This window comes from Lissotriton helveticus, chromosome 2_1, assembly GCF_964261635.1.
Source record: "Lissotriton helveticus chromosome 2_1, aLisHel1.1, whole genome shotgun sequence".
Classification (NCBI taxonomy): domain Eukaryota; kingdom Metazoa; phylum Chordata; class Amphibia; order Caudata; family Salamandridae; genus Lissotriton; species Lissotriton helveticus.
The window spans coordinates 3839955-3856221 of record NC_136059.1 but is presented as its reverse complement, the minus strand read 5'-3'; the positions used below and the strand labels follow the sequence as shown (position 1 = coordinate 3856221).

Here is a 16267-nt window from a genome sequence, read left to right as displayed (position 1 = left end):
CGGTTAAAATTACTTTTCAGGGTCAGTACTGGGCTGAAAAATGCAGCACTGAGGTCTATCCTGAAAACATGTGATTAAATCGGAATTCGTTGTTTGGCTGATTTTAGATGAATATTTTAAAGTTCCAAAACTTCACATTTAGAAGAATTTGCAAGTGAAACCAGTCAATGTTAGCCTATGGAAGAAAAGTGAGTTATCGGCTTTTAGGTAAGTACTCGACTGGCAAAGTTAAGGTTCTGGGCATAGACTCAGGGGTCTCCACGGGTCAGGTAGGTACAGTTGGTACACCATCAGCGGCACAGGGGCAGCCGGGTGCAGAAGTAGTTAGGCCCAATGTTATCCAATGAGGGCAGGGGGGCCTTCGGTTGCTGGCTGCTGGCAAGCAGGCCACGCAGCTGTGGGAGCTGGGCTCCTGGTCACGTGCTCAGGGCAAATGGGGAAGTAGATTAGGAGAAAGGTTGCACTGCCAGGAGCACTCGGGTGGCTGGGTGCAGGGTGCTTTTGAGCCCTCGGGCCTCAATGTTATTCAATGGAGATCTTGGAAAGTGAACAAAGGCTGTAGGCTCGGGGACTGAGGATCTTTTGGAGCGGCCAACACTTTGAGGGGTAAGATGGGATCTTGGAGGGTAGGTAGGCACCCAAGGGCTGGGCACAGGGGGCCGTGGGGTGCGTCTTTTGGCATCTGGAAATCTTACCCTCTGCTGGTCGAGGTTGGGGGGGTGGATTCCCTGGTTCTGAGGTTGCAGGCGTCGCCTGGGTCGTCGAGGAGGGTCATTGGGCACTGGATTCCAGGTCAAAATCGATGGGGGTACGTCCTCAGGGTGTTTGTCCACTCTGGCACAGGCCGGGCTCGGCGGGTGCGGAATGTGCTGGATTCGCGGCTCCTAACTGGCACCAGGGGTGTTGCTGTTTGAGCAGAACCACTGCTCATGGGAGTTCCAGTCTCTAAGAGGGTCAAGGCAGGCAGGTCCTCCGGGGTTCTCGAGGTTGCTGTCTCAAGGAGATGCCGTGATTCAGCAGGAGCAGGTTCAAGGATCAACAGGCCTGTAGGGCTGGGGCCAAGTCAGTTGTTGTCGTCCTCTTGTTAGCAGCTGCACGGCAGGTCTCTTCTTCTTGGTCTTTTTTCTTATTTCGAAATCAGGATCTGAGGAAGGAAGGTTCAGGGTGCCCCAAAAATCCTATATTTAGGGTTGTAATAGGTAGGGGAAGGGCAGGGACCAATAGGTCCCTGTCCTGGGGTGACTACACCCCCTATCCTGCTGCTCTCCTGTGGGAGTGGAGCAGGAGCCTATCTCTGATTGGGCAAGTCTCCCCATCCTCAAGATGGCCGGAGCCCGGAGTTGTGCTTCACCTCGCCTCTCCCACCTGAGGGGTGGAGTTGGCAGAGGCTGGCACACCCCCTTTCCTCACGCATGTTTTCCCGCCAGTCTTCCCGCCAGAGTGGGGGTCAGAACCGGTGTGGGCCAGTTGCTGAGTACAGCAAGCGGCCTGGAGAAGCTCACAAAAGCGGCATGCCTTTGAAGCTTTCCCCTGCCCATCCTGGGGGAGGACACCTAGCTCCTCGCCCAGGTTGTGCATTTTTGCAGGCCCAGGAGAGCAGGGGCTCTCCACCCAGGGGTCCAGCAACAGGTCTGCTGTGTGGCAGCCTAGGCAGCCTCTCAGTCCAGATGTGGATTGTAGGTTAGGTTTCAGGGGGCATCTCTAAGATGCCCTCTGTTGTGCTTTTTACATTAAATCCCACACTGGCATCAGTGTGGTTTTAATGTGCTGACAAGTTTGATACCAAACTTGTCAGGCTTCAGTGTAGCCATTATGGTGCTGTGGAGTTCGTAATGACAACTAACCAGCACAATATACTCTTAATGGCATCACTGCACTTACAGTGCCCAGCTATGGCCCTGGGTACTGTAGGTGCACAGGGCTCATGCACCTGTGCCACACCACTGGCATAGTGCACCCAGCTAGAGGCATGGCTGATGTATGCCAGGGCAGTGGGTTTGTGGGCATGGCACACAGGGATGTATGCCATGTCGACTCGTTGTTTAGTTCTGTACCTAGACACTCAGCCTGCAAAGGCAGTGTGTGGGTGTCAGGGCACAGGACCCCTAAGGGTGGCACAATAAGTGCTGCAGCCCTTAGGGGTCTTCTCTGGTTACAAATCCCTGGGTACCTAGGGTACCATTTACCAGGGGCTGACATGTGGGCAGAGATGCCCATTGGGTTTTAGCTTTAACACAGTTTTAGGGAAGGAACACAGGCCCTGGGCACCTGATTGGGAGGAGATCACGCTAGGAAAATACCTAAACGCGGAAGTGTAGTGATTTCGCATACACGGAGAAACGAGCACTGCAGAGACGAGAGACCGCGGCTGCTGCTACGTTATCTATCCTGAAAACGATGAAATAATGGAAAACAATGAAGCGCACTTAACGCCAAGAGCTTGAGGCTGCACTTCGTGCACTTCCACATTAACTGCTGACATATTGGAAGCCCATACAAACAAGAAGTCAAGTTTGGATTTTGCCCGTAATTAACGTAAAGGGCTCAAGTTTCGATATCTGTAATCTCAGGCGATCAACAGACAACTTGGCAGCCACGAAGAAGACAACCAATTCTTAATCCTACAGTCCTCCCTGCATTGACGGACTGTTTTTCAGCTCAAAAGTGAATGATACACTCGGCCTAGTCCACTAGTAAGAGACCCTACAGAAGTTGGACCTTCAGATTTTTGTTCTTCGGAGCCTGGTTGGCCCGATATACCATGAATTGTCTGGCCCCATCACTACCTTCTCTGTCCTGATGAAGACCCCGCTTAAGGGCTCAAGTAAACCTCCCATGTAGGGGTCGAAACGTCGACGGCTCTACCTCTTTTGTCATCCCGCACTATCCATGAATTATATATTAGCAAGTGTGACCATAGAATGACCTATGTATCTGTTCAATTGTAATTCTGGCTTGAATAAGTTATAGCCTTCTTTTCATTAATAATGAATGTTTTGCTTTGAATATGAAATTTAGTCTCTTTCTTTGAATCACTGTACTTTCATTCCATTTCACACCTTATTCTTCCTTCCCTTCCCTTGCAATTGGGGCTCTAATAATGTTTATGCCAATTTTTGAATTGATTTAGTAGCATATTGTGATTTATTGACAGTGTTTGCTTTAATAAATGTGATAAATTCGTAATTAAAAAGGTTGTAAATCAGTAATTGCGTACTTCCTTGATACGCTAATGTTCTGGGACCCTTCTATATATGTATCACTTAGCACCCAGGTCCCAGTGACCCTTTGGGTAAAACCCCCCTCTTGGTAATATGGGAGGAGACCAGGGCACACTCAGTCAAAGAACATCAGCAGTATGGTCCACTCAGAAGTGGGCATTCTCCGAGTTCTCCAATCCCACTTACAATCGGTATATGCCACAGACCCCGCAGTCACAGAGATCTCTTACCTCACTTACCTTCAGGGGTTGACCCTGCAGTCCCTCCCTAGGGCGGTACTGGACGAGCTGGATGAAACACCGACACTGCGTGAAGTACGCGCAGTGATGGCCTGCCTGCCGAGGGCTAAATCCCCGGGGAGTGATGGCTTCCCCCCTGAATTTTATCAGGCATTCGGGGATACTCTTTCCCACCTCCTCTTGCAAGTATTTCTTGAAGCGTTCAAATGCGAGACTCTCCCACCAAGTATGTATCAGGGCAAAATTTGTATGATCCTGAAGCCGGGGGGAGATAAGTATGACCCTTCGGCATATCATCCCATCACCATGATTAATACGGACGTGAAGATTTTGACCAAACTCTTGGCCACTCATCTGGCGCCACATATGACCCACCTGGTCCACCCGGACCAGTGCTGGTTTATCCCGGGACGCAACACAGCCATGAACCCGCGGCAGGTGAATCACATAATGCACGAGGTTCGCGACAGGGAGGAACAGATGGTCTTGGTGTCAATCGACCTCGCTAAAGCAATCGACACAGTCGACTGGGGGTATCTGCTGGAGGTCCTCCGTGTGATGGGGCTGGGCCCTAACTTTTGTCGATGGATTCGCATCCTATACAAGGCCCCCCCGCCAGGGTGAGACTGGGAGCGGCACGATCAGAGTAGTGGCAATTGGGACGGGGTACATGCCAGGGGTGCCCCCTCTCGCCGCTTCTGTTTGCCCTGGCCATAGAGCCCATGGCAGATCAAGTCGATATGGAAATGGCGCAGTGGGGCATAACGGTAGGGGACACGTGCAATGTGGTTTCCTTGTATGCGGATGACGCCCTCTTATTTGATGGCCCCGCAAGAGTCGCTGCCTATCCTGCTACAACACCTGGACTGGTTCAGTGAGGCTTCAGGTTTGAAACTAATCGCGGTAAGTCTTTGATATTCCCGCTTGCGGGGTATGGTTCGGTGCCACTGACAGATCTGCCGGACCTTGGGATGCGCTGGGAACTGGAGGCATTCCATTATCTCGGACTTCAGGTGGCCCCAACGGATGCGCAGCTGCTGGTCCCGAATATCGATCGGATTCTTCAGTCCCTACAGCAATCGGTGTCCTTTTGGAACTCCCTGCCGCTCTCCCTTATGGGACGGCTAGCCGTTGCAAAGATGGTAATGCTTCCCAGGACGCTTTACGTCCTCCAGAATTCACTGTGCCCTCTCCCCCCGCGAGTATTCCGCACCCTTAACACGTTGCTTACGTCCCTGCTTTGGGCGGGACAGCGCAGTAGGGTGGCCCTTCATACTCTTGTTCGGAGCTTTGAGGAGGGAGGTCTGGAGGCGCCGCGATTTGCGGCACAACTACTGCCGGCAGCACAGTGGTTTGCGGATGCAGACAGCTGGGAGATGTGACTCTTGGCAGGTAGAGCAAACGTGCGGACGTTACAGGTTACGCTGATGCAGGGACGGGGAGCAGACGACACCCTGCCATATGTGGTACATCACACTGCAGGCATCTGGCAGTGATTTGTGGAGAGGGTTTTACGGCTGGCCCCCTTTCATAGGGAGCTGCCGATTTGGATCCTGGCCCCTATAGTTGCCATGGAAGAGCACATGTCCTTTCGCGACTGGCGAGCGGGAGGCTGCGAGACCCTAGCTGACCTCTACCCCAGCGAGCCCTTCCTGTCTTTTGAACAGGCCGAGGAGACCTTTGGACTTGGAGGGGGGCAATACCTACATTACCGGGGACTCCAGGATGTAGGGAGGGTTGCCTGGCCCCAGTTCCCGGACGCGCCCCCGATGTCCCACACCCTGAAAATCCTTCTTTCCTGGGGTAGGGGGCGTAGATTGATCTCCCTGCTATATTCGGCTATGAAACAGGACTCAACTCCACCGGTCCCGCATTCTTGGGCGGCCTGGGAAGCAGATCTCGGTGCCGCCCGGGAACAGGGGCAGCGGAAGCGTATAGGGAGCCTCACGCGCAAGGTATCATGCAACGCACGGTTCAAATGAATACACTTCAATTTTATGCATCGTACCTATTTGACTCCGATGTCATTGAAACTCATCTCCAGGGATAGGGGGGACAGCTGCCTCAGATGTGGTGTGTGAGGGGGGGGGGGGGGCGGGATTCCTACATTTAACCTGGGACTTCCCATTGGTCAAGAGCTTCTGGACGGCAGTGGTGGAACGCATAGCCCCCACCACCGGCCTTCGGATAGTCCTGAACCCGCTTCATTGTCAACCCAAGAAAAGGAACCTTTCCTACAAAGTATTGCAATTAATGTTGGTACTGGCTAGACGTAGGGTAGCGATTACGTGGATGGGGCAGGGGCAGAGGGCCCCTGAGGTGCCAGCCTGGCTTGGGGATGTGAGGGAATGGTCTCTTGTCGAGGAAACACACATGCAGCTTACACGCAGGGATGAGAAACTGCAGGATGATCTACTCGCCTGGCGAATTATGTGTACTTCAGGATTGTCTCAGAGTGATTCTGATGGGACGAGTGATGAACTGTTTTCTCCAGAGAGGTCGGGGACAGATGGAGAGGGGGACTATTAGGACTTTTTTATTGCAAGGTATTGTGTCGTGCTCGGCTGCTTCCTCATGCTCTTTCCTTTTTTATTTCATGCTATTCTGTCATTCCTCATGGATCTTACCTGTCCCGATGATACCTGTACCCACCAGTGCCATAATGAGGTTGTCAAACTGTCTACGTGTGTTCTTATTGATGCCAATTGAAGGGGGGAGGTCTTATACATGTTGTATAACCAATAAATAAAGTTATAAAAATGTTTTTTTTTTAAAGTACATCAGCAGTTCAGCAAAAAGTGGGGGCATACCATGCAAGAAAGATGGCACTTTCTCACACCACACCCTCTATCACACCAAGCATTGTGACTCGATAACACCATTCTAGTCACTCGTGCACCACCCCCTTCACCACACCAAGCATTGCGACCCAAGACCCAATACACCACTTTAGTCATTCGTGTACCACACCCTCCATCACACCAACCATTGCGAACCAAGACCCGATAAAGTCACTTTAGTCACTCGTGCACCACACCCTCATCACACAAAGCATCATGACCCAAGACTCGATTACACCACTCTAGTCACTCGTACACCACACCCTCATCACACAAAGCATCATGACCCAACACCCGATTACACCACTCTAATCACTCGTGCACCACACCAATCTGCTTCATATTGAGCATAACACTCTTGCAACCAGGCGCCAGCTCACGGTGTAGAGTACTACCTGACACCGTGCTTTGGCGACTCGTACGTAAGATATGAAGCACTACACAAATGCGAATACTACTACTGTGCCTTGGAGAGGCTCCCCTGGATTGTCTCATTCTCACTATGCGTATTCTACCTTTCTGCATCCGTGTGGCCTGACAAACACGAGCGTCATTGAAAGGGATAGCGAAGGCCACTGTAATCGTGAGACAATGTTGGATCAAATTAAGGAAGGGTGACTGATTTATGCTGCAAGAAAAGGCAATCATGTGGCATAATGTGGCACTTTCTATGACATTATTTTTCACAATTTAACACAAAGTTAAGCAGTCTGGGCAAAGCCTGCAGCTTATTAGTAGCAGTTTAGAATCTAAATACAGCTCTCAGCACTTAAAGGCCACCCGTTAAACATTACAAAAGGTCTGCAACTGAGAGGAGGTAGGCCTTCGTGCACAGCTTGCGGTCGTAGATCAGCAGATTACCTCCATCAATGGACCGGAAGCAATAATCCTCCGAGACTGTCCTTCCATCGCCTCCTGATTTTCTTCTCCGTTTCTTGGGCTTCTTGCTCTTGTCTGAGGGGGTTGATGTGCTCTGGAAAAAGGACCACAAGCGAGTTGTAAAAATAATGTAGTCTTCAGCTCTCATACCACTAAAATACTAGGACCTTAAAATGATTGAAACTACTTGTTGCTGTTTTAGGGGAGGAGCACGAGAATCAGCTGTATAAAAAAAGGGAGGAGTGGAAAAAAAACAGTGGAGAGAAAAAAGCAGACCCCAGCAAGGAAAAAAGTTTGGTGCACCCTTGAAAAGGCTGCTCTGTCGAACATGCGAAACAATGGATGCAATGTTAAAGTCGATCTCACCGCCTCTCCTGATAGTTTGAGTATACTGTGAATCATCTGGAGATGCCTTCAGCGGTCCCTCAATGTCCCAGACTCTCAACAGACAGGGCTCCATGGTAGAGCGGACGAGGGCTCGCCACTATGGGATGTGCACCTGGGTACGCATGTTTGCACATGCCATGTGCGAAGCCCATGTGCCTCTGAGATCCAGAAGGCCTTTGTTTAGTTCTGGAGCCTTCTTTGCCTTCAGTGCGAGGCTGAGTTTCAGTCTTCATAGTTTGTTATTTCCTGTAGCAGCCAAAACAAGCCAAGTTGTATTTTGAAAATTAGCCAGGTCACTTGTGAGAAAGCCACTGGCCCTGTATCTTATTAACATCCTGTGAGAAAGTGGCTCTATATATACTGGACCACAGTAAGGTACAGTGTGTATAGAGTCCACCGACCCCAGAGGTATAACAGAGGTTAAAGTCAGGGCTGACTCTAAAGTGGTAGCTTGGTCGAGCAGTAAGGCAGTATCAGAGGACAGTGTAAAGCATTTGTTGTACACACTCAGTCAGCAAAAGGTTTAACACACTCAAGAACTGAACTCCAGGCCAATTGTTTTCATATAAAAACATATAGTAGTTTTATTTTTAGAACCAACAGGTATAAAAATATACTTTTCTCAATAATGAGTGATCTCAGATATTTACTTTGCAGAAAGTTAATGACTTTGTAAACACAATAGGTACAGGGGTTGCAGTAGGCAACACAGTTCTAAACACAATTTAGCATTGAGCTCAATGTTTTTTTTTTTACACAATTACAGTTGATTACTTTGTAGATTACTTTTTTGAGTCCAGGACTGGATCCTAGATTCAGTCCTGGGGTCTTAGCTGGAAACAGTTTTGTAAAAAAACCTTTGGTTATTGCATTGATTTTTAAGGAATAAAAAGTTATTCTAAAAGTTCACACTTAGAAACTTTTTAGTGAAAATCTGGCAATGTTATTCAATGGGAGAAAATTCAGGTTGCAGGTAAAGTAGGTTCTCGTTACGTTCGTAATCCAGTACTGGTTTCCTAGGTCCAGCACTGGGATATCTACTTGAGACAGGTAAGTAATTACGTTTCAGTAGCTAGTACGATTTTTAAAGAATATTTCAAGTTTTCAAAAGTAAACACTTAAAAGAAATTTCACAGAAAAGCAGACAATGGATTCCTATGGAGCAAATTCAGGTCACTAGTAAACCCGGTTACGATTACTTTTGAGGTTCAGTACTGGGCTACAAGATCCAGTACTGGCTTCCCTCCTGATCACAGGTGAGTACTTCGTGATTCGGCTGATTTTATAGGAATATTTTAAGTTTTCAAAACATCACACTTAGAAGATTTTTTGAGTCAAACCAGTCAATGTTATCCAATGGCAGGTAAGTGAGTGACCGGTTTCCAGGTGAGTACTCGATTGGTGAAGTTAAGGTTCTGGGCATAGACTCATGGGTCCCCCAGCGTCAGGTAGGTACGTTTGGTTCACCCTCAGCGGCACAGAGGCAGCGGGTGCATAGGTAGTTAGGTCCAATGTTAACCAAAGAGGAGCAGGGGGCCTTCGGGTGGTGGCTGCTGGCTAGCAGGCCACACGGCTGTGAGAGCTGGGCTCCTCGTCACTTGCTCAGGGCAAATGGGGAAGTAGAACAGGACAAAGGTTGTACGGCCAGAGGCACTCGGGCGGCTGGCTGCAGGGTGCTTTTGAGCCGTCAGGCGCTCAATGTTATTCAATGGGAAAGGTAAAAAGGGAACAAAGGCTGCAGACTCGGGGACAATGATTCTTCAGGTGCGACCACCACTTCGAGAGGTAAGTTGGGATCCTGGAGAAGAGGTTGGTACCCCAAAGGAAGGCGCAGGGGGCCGCAGGGCGCGCAGGGTGACTTTAGGTGTCGGGAAATCTTACCCTCAGCTGGTCGTGGTTGGAGGGGTCCCTGGTTTTGAGGCTGCAGGCATCGTCTGCTTTGTTGAGGAGGGTCTTTGGGCACTGGACTTCTGGTCTGAGTCGCCGGGGGGATGTCCTCGTGGTCTTGGATCACTTCGGCACGGGCCGAGTGCTGCGGGTGCAGAGTGGGTAGGTCTTGAGCTTCCTGGCTGGCACCAGGGGGTTGGTTGTTGAAGCAGAGCATCTGCTGATGGGAGTCCCAGTCTTTAAGAGGGTCAAGGCAGGCAGGTCCTCTGGGTGTCCCAAGGTTGCTGTCCGCAGGAGTCGCAGGGAGTAGGCAGGAGCAGGTTCCAGGATCGACAGGCCGGTAGGGCTGGGGCCAAGTCAGTTGGGGTTGTCCTGTTGTGAGCAGCTGCACGGCGGGTCTTCTTCTTCTTGATCTTTTCTTTTCGGGATCTGAGGAAGGAAGGTTCAGGGTCCCCCCAAATACTAAGTTTAGGGGCGTTGCAGGTAGGGCAAGGGCAGGGACCAAAAGGTCCATGTCCTGGGGTGGGTACACCCCCTAGCCTGCTCCTCTCCTGTGGGAGGGGGGCAGGCGCCCAGCTGTGATTGGGCAGGGCTCCCCATCTTCAAGATGGCCGGAGCCCGGGTTCGTGCCTCACCTCACCTCTCCCACCCGAGGGCTGGGGTTGGCACAGGCTGGCACACCCCTCTTCTGACTAATGGTTTCCCGCCAGTCTTCCCTCCAGAGTGGGGGTCAGAACTAGTGGGGGCCAGTTGCTGACTACAGAAAGTGTCCTGGGAAGCTCACAGAGGAGGCATGCCTTTGAAGCTTCCCCCTGCCCAACCTAGGGGAGGAGACCTAGCACCTCGCCCAGGATGTGCATTATTGCAGGCCCAGGAGAGCGGGGGCTCTCCACCCAGTGAGGTTCTTTAATTTCGACTCCATTTTACATTCAACTCCATTTTGTGTTGACTTTACACAGGCTGCATGATTCACGAAGTGTCTCTGCCCTTTGGACTGCAACGTGTTGAAAACCCCCTCCGTCCTTGTTTTGAAACCAATCTCAGACACCAGCTGGCCTAACTAATTCTTGTCTGGACTACCTAATCCCTGTATCAACTATCTGTTAGCCTTTAGCATTCTTCTTGTGCCGTATCTTATCTTTTGGCCTTTGCTATTCTCTCCTTGTGTTTTCCTATTCCACAACCTTTCCTTTGAAGCACACAGACATGTTCTGCCATTACTGATTGACCTATAGGTGCTGTCATTGATTGACTTATGGGATTGGGCAAAAACACGACTCAAGGGGGACGTTGTGGTTACATGATGCCTTGTTTTGAATGTTTTCCTATTGGCTAATATTTGGCAGATCTTGCATGTCCATGTTAGGCATTTTTGCATGCTTGTATGATCTAGGACTGCCCCTTACGTTTATGCTGAGTTTGTAACCCTAAGCAGATATAAGGCCTCTGTTTTCTGTACTCCTCAGACTGCCTCATTCAGTTGATAAGGCTTCTGTGTGACGTAGTCTCACTTATTTGAGTTAAAAAAAAAAGGCTTTTCATATTTCAGCTTCTGTGCCAACTTCTTTGTTATCAAGTATTAGTGAGACCCCTGAGAATGAAGATTTGAGTTCTTCAAATGGTGCGGCAAACGTGGGCTTCATCAGAGAAGTGACTATCTGAAGGAGTGATCTTGTCAGGAGACTGAAATCTACTGAGGAGGACATGACAGGATTCTACTAAGAAGGTACTCTGTGCACGGAGATTCTGGAGATTCTATGATTCTGCAGCCCAGTATATTTCTGATCTTCCTGATTTTGATCCTCCACATGATGTCACTCCTGACTGAGAACCTTTTTGGCGTGAGTATTCTAAAAAAGACCGTTAGGTCATTCAGAACTTGGCAGTTAGAAATTGGACAACCTTTTGATTGGTAAGGTAGTTTAGTAACGCTCACTGTAGCTTTGGAATTTTGGAATTTGTGTTAGCCAACTTTGTATATGTATGGATTTGAAATGCAAATTGCAATTTGTGTAGGCAGGTAATGAGGAGATTTTTCTCTATCTGGTTTTGTTGAACAGTGCACGTACGAAAAGTACATTAAGCACTACTTTGATTATAATACTTTTGACATGCCTGTTTTCAAGCTCACATTGAAGAATGTGTTTTTTTTTTTGAAAGGTACCATAGTGTGATGTGAAATAAATTAGCGAGCTCCCCTAGAGGGAATATCTAAATAGGTTTAGGTATAGAAACATATGTCTTCCTTGGTGATTTTGTATCCCCAGGGAATTAAAATATGACAAAAAGTACAAACAAGGATCCTTTGTTCTGCGCAATTTTATGAATGAAGATATGCAGAATGATTTTTTGGTGTTCTGCTAGCCAAAGCTAGTAAATTGAGTCTATTTTCGCTTATTGGACATACATCAGTCTGTTGGGCTGTTTTTGCAGTCTTTTGGAACACTATTAAGAAGCGCTTCTTGTAAATATGACTTACAACTAGTATTTGCAAATGGTTTGGTTCAAGTACAGTCTGTGGGCTGTCCTTCGTTTCTGTCCTGAGTATTGATCTATGGGTTAAATGTGTGTTCAAATGTCTTTGTGGTTTTCCCATTAGTGCAACTTCTGTAAGTGAATAGCGATGGCGACAACCTCGCCAACCTCGGACTCAAGCAACTGGTGACCACCCCCACCCACCTCGCCGGACACACACTCGACGCCGTCTTCTCATCCAGCAAAGACGTCACCTTCAGCCACACAACAGGACTCCACTGGACGGACCACAGCTGCGTCCACTTCAGCTTCAAAAGAACGACGATCCACCACCACCAGCAACAGGTTGCCCGAAGAAGCTGGAACAAGATCACAGCCGACCAGCTCACCGCTTCCTTGAGCCAGCACCCCCCCGCCAGCTCAGCGAACCCCAGCCAGGCCGCCGACAACCTCACGAAGTGGATCAACAACGGCGCGGACGAACTCGCCCCTCTGAGAACCCCGCCCAGCAGACCCTGCAGCAGAAAAACACCATGGTTCACCGACGAACTCAAGAGCTCCAAGAAGAACTGTCGAGCCCTCGAGAAAGTCTGGAGAAGGGAACCAACGACAGACAACATGACCACCCTCAAGCTCGCCACCCGGAAACACCACCAACTGATCCGCGCCACCAAGAAAAATACATACAAGGACCGGCTGGACAACAAAGCACACGACAGCAAGGAACTCTTCAACATCGTGAAAGAGCTCTCCAACCCCAACGCCGGAAACAATGACATCACCCCGTCGCAGGACCTCTGCAACTCCCTCGCATCCTACTTCCACAACAAGATCGCGGACATACACAACAGCTTCAGCAACCAACCAACGCAAGCCACAACCGCAACAACGCCACCCACCACCACCCTCCGCACCTGGACTCCGATCAGCACTGAAGACACCATCCGCACAATGAACTCCATCCATTCCGGATCTCCGACTGACCCCTGCCCTCACCACGTCTTCAACAAGGCAGACGCTGTCATCGCACCCCACCTGCGGGACATCATCAACACCTCCTTCGACACCGCCACCTTCCCTGAGAGCTGGAAGCACGCCGAACTCAGCGCTCTTCTCAAGAAACCCACAGCAGACCCCACCGACCTCAAGAACTACCGTCCCATCTCGCTCCTCCCGTTCCCGGCCAAAGTCATCGAGAAGACCGTCAACAAACAGCTGGCCGCCTTCCTCGAGACGAACGGATCCCTCGACCCCTCACAGTCTGGCTTCCGAGCGAACCACAGCACCGAGACCGCCCTCATCGCAGCCACCGATGACATACGAACTCTGATGGACAACGGAGAGACAGCGGCCCTCATCCTCCTGGACCTCTCCGCGGCTTTCGACACTGTCTGCCACCGCACCCTAATACAGCGCCTCGGCAACATCGGAATCCAGGACAAGGCACTGGAATGGATCACCTCCTTCCTCGACGGAAGAACACAGAGAGTCCGCCTACCACCGTACAAGTCAGAGGCCACCAAAGTCATCTGCGGCGTCCCTCAAGGATCCTCACTGAGCCCCACCCTCTTCAACGTCTACATGAGCCCCCTCGCGGCCATCGCACGCCAACACAACCTCAACATAATCTCCTACGCCGACGACACCCAGCTGATCCTCTCCCTGACCAACGACCCCGCCACCGCCAGAGCCAACCTGCACGAAGGGATGAGAGAGGTAGCCGAATGGATGACGACCAGCCGCCTGAAACTGAACTCGGACAAGACGGAGGTCCTCATCCTGGGCTCCTCGCCCTCCGCCTGGGACGACTCCTGGTGGCCCCCCGCCCTGGGCACCGCACCCAAACCGACGGACCACGCACGCAACCTGGGCTTCATCCTGGACTCCTCCCTCTCCATGACCAGACAAGTAAACGCCGTCTCCTCGTCTTGCTTCAACATCCTGCGCATGCTACGCAAGATCTTCCGGTGGATCCCCACCGAGACGAGGAAGACGGTCACCCAGGCCCTCGTCACCAGCCGACTGGACTACGGCAACGCCCTCTACGCCGGAACCACCGCCAAGCTCCAGAAGAGACTCCAGCGGATCCAGAACGCCTCGGCCAGACTCATCCTCGACATCCCCCGACGCAGCCACATCTCCGGACACCTGAGAGATCTGCATTGGCTCCCGGTCAACAAGAGAATCACCTTCCGTCTCCTCACCCACGCACACAAAGCCCTACACAACCAAGGCCCGAGCTACCTCAACAACCGGATCAACTTCTACACCCCCAAGCGCCTCCTCAGATCAACCAGCCACGCCCTCGCCGCCGTCCCCCGCATCCGAAGAGCGACAACAGGAGGAAGGTCCTTCTCCTACCTGGCCGCCAAGACCTGGAACTCACTCCCAACCGACCTGCGCCGGACCCAAGACCACCTCTCCTTCAGGAAGAAGCTCAAGACCTGGCTGTTCGAGCAGTAACGGCACCCCCCCCCCAAACCAGCGCCTTGAGACCCTACGGGTGAGTAGTGCGCTCTATAAATGACCTGATTGATTGATTGATTGACGAAATAAATGGCTAAAGCGCTCTGTATTGTGTGTCCTGAGTGTTTGACCCCTTTCTGTTTATGTCTGAAATGAGCTCAATGTGTGGTTGTGATTTTTCTTGATGTTTTCAGTCTATTAAGCAAAATGTCTAAATGCTTAAAAACTAAAATTAAAAATTAACATTCACTAGTAATAAAAAGGCCTCAAAAACGATATTGTGTGTTTTTGTAGAAAAATGAACTTATAGCATTTTTAACTTACATACATTGTATTAGATATTACCAGGCAAACACTTCAGCTGAAGTAAATTTTTGCTGAACTCAGACGCATATTATAGAACACGCATTGATGCGTCTTAGTTTGAAAAAGACTGCCACCGTGCTCATGTTACAATACTGAGAGGAGAGCTTTTATTGCCGCTGAGCAAATAGCTGTTGTCTTTGTGGGTCACAGAATAGACAGGAATATTTGCTCAAGCCAGGACTTCGCCCTCAGTTAAACACGGGTGAATCTTTGCATTTCAGAATGTTGTTTTCAAAAGGTTCATTATTTCGTATTACAGGAAGACATTTCAATTAAGGGGTTTCCTCTCTTTAAGCATTTTTGTAAGCATATTCTTGGTTCTGTAGCTAAATAAAAATTGTCCTTTTTAGAAAGAAAAAATGTGGTGCCAAATTTTGTCATGTTTCAAGATAGGCTTCTGTGCTTAGGCTTATAAATGAATGAGTCTAAAAATGATAGGCAAGGGATGCAGCTTGCTTTTATATGTGGTATTATCAAACATGATTGGGTTATTAAAAATAATTATTAATTATGAAAAATAATTATTAAAAATAAGCGCTACAAAATTCGTTTTTTACTATTCATGAAGCTTAATGCTCATACTGTGACCTCCAAGCATTATAATTTAATTAAAGTTGTGTTGCCCTGCATAATGAGGACATTAGCATATGGAATTTCACTCAGCACAGGCGTAAAAAAAACTAATTTTTCTAAGGATTTACAGGAGATATGTCTAATGTCCAATCTCTGCAATTTGTAAAGAACATTCTGAGGATGATTAATATGTAACACAATTATAGGATATTTATTTTTAAGTGTCCCAAATATCAAAGTCGAATTTGGGTAAAATAGACCATTCAAACAGCATTCTTGCCATTTATAATAGCTTTAACCCCTTCGCTGCGGCGGCTATTCCGCCGCAGCGCTAAGGGGCGGGGGGGCCGCGCGACGCTCCGGCGCTTGTGACGGAGCCGCTCCGTCACGCCCCTCGGGTGGGCTGTGCTTGTGACGGAGCGGTTCCATCACGGCCCCGCCCGCTCTTCAGAACGCTCAGCGCAGGCGCGGAATTCGCGCTGCGCAGGCGCGGCGAGCAGGCCGTGACGGAACCCACCCGTCACCAGCACAGCCCACCCGTGGGGCGTGACGGAGCGGTTCCGTCACAAGCGTGGGAGGGGTTAAAGTGCTTTAGGCTTCAGTAAATGCATACATTTAGGTATAATACAAATTTGCAGGTTGTTCCCATTTGGGGTTTGCTTTTAAATGGCTCAGTGAGCCAATGTGCCTGGTGCAGAGGTTTGAGTTTAATATCAGGGTGGAAGGTTTTAACTCTAGCTGGACCTACTGAGACGTTCATCCATTTAAGGTTGATGAAATGAGTACCATTGCAACAAGCATTTGTTCTAAAAACTGGTATGTGTGTTATTAGGTTCTGTGAATTATTCACAGTAAATGTTGTTTAATAAATCTGAGAATAGAGATCATTTTTTTTGCGCCTAAAAAGGAGAAATTATTTTTCAAAATAGAGTGA

General features: G+C 49.5%; 1 protein-coding gene across 6 annotated transcripts in view; it reads right to left on the bottom strand.

Annotated features, from left to right (window-relative positions):
- LOC144817653 (uncharacterized) overlaps nucleotides 1-16267 on the bottom strand; it is a 435131-nt gene that overhangs the window by 99818 nt on the left and 319046 nt on the right. For all 6 annotated transcript variants that reach the window (XM_078674375.1, XM_078674373.1, XM_078674378.1 and 3 more), the window contains one exon: nucleotides 7162-7273. In XM_078674375.1, coding sequence (XP_078530501.1) covers nucleotides 7162-7273 — 112 coding nt within the window. The remainder of the gene's footprint in view (nucleotides 1-7161; nucleotides 7274-16267) is intronic.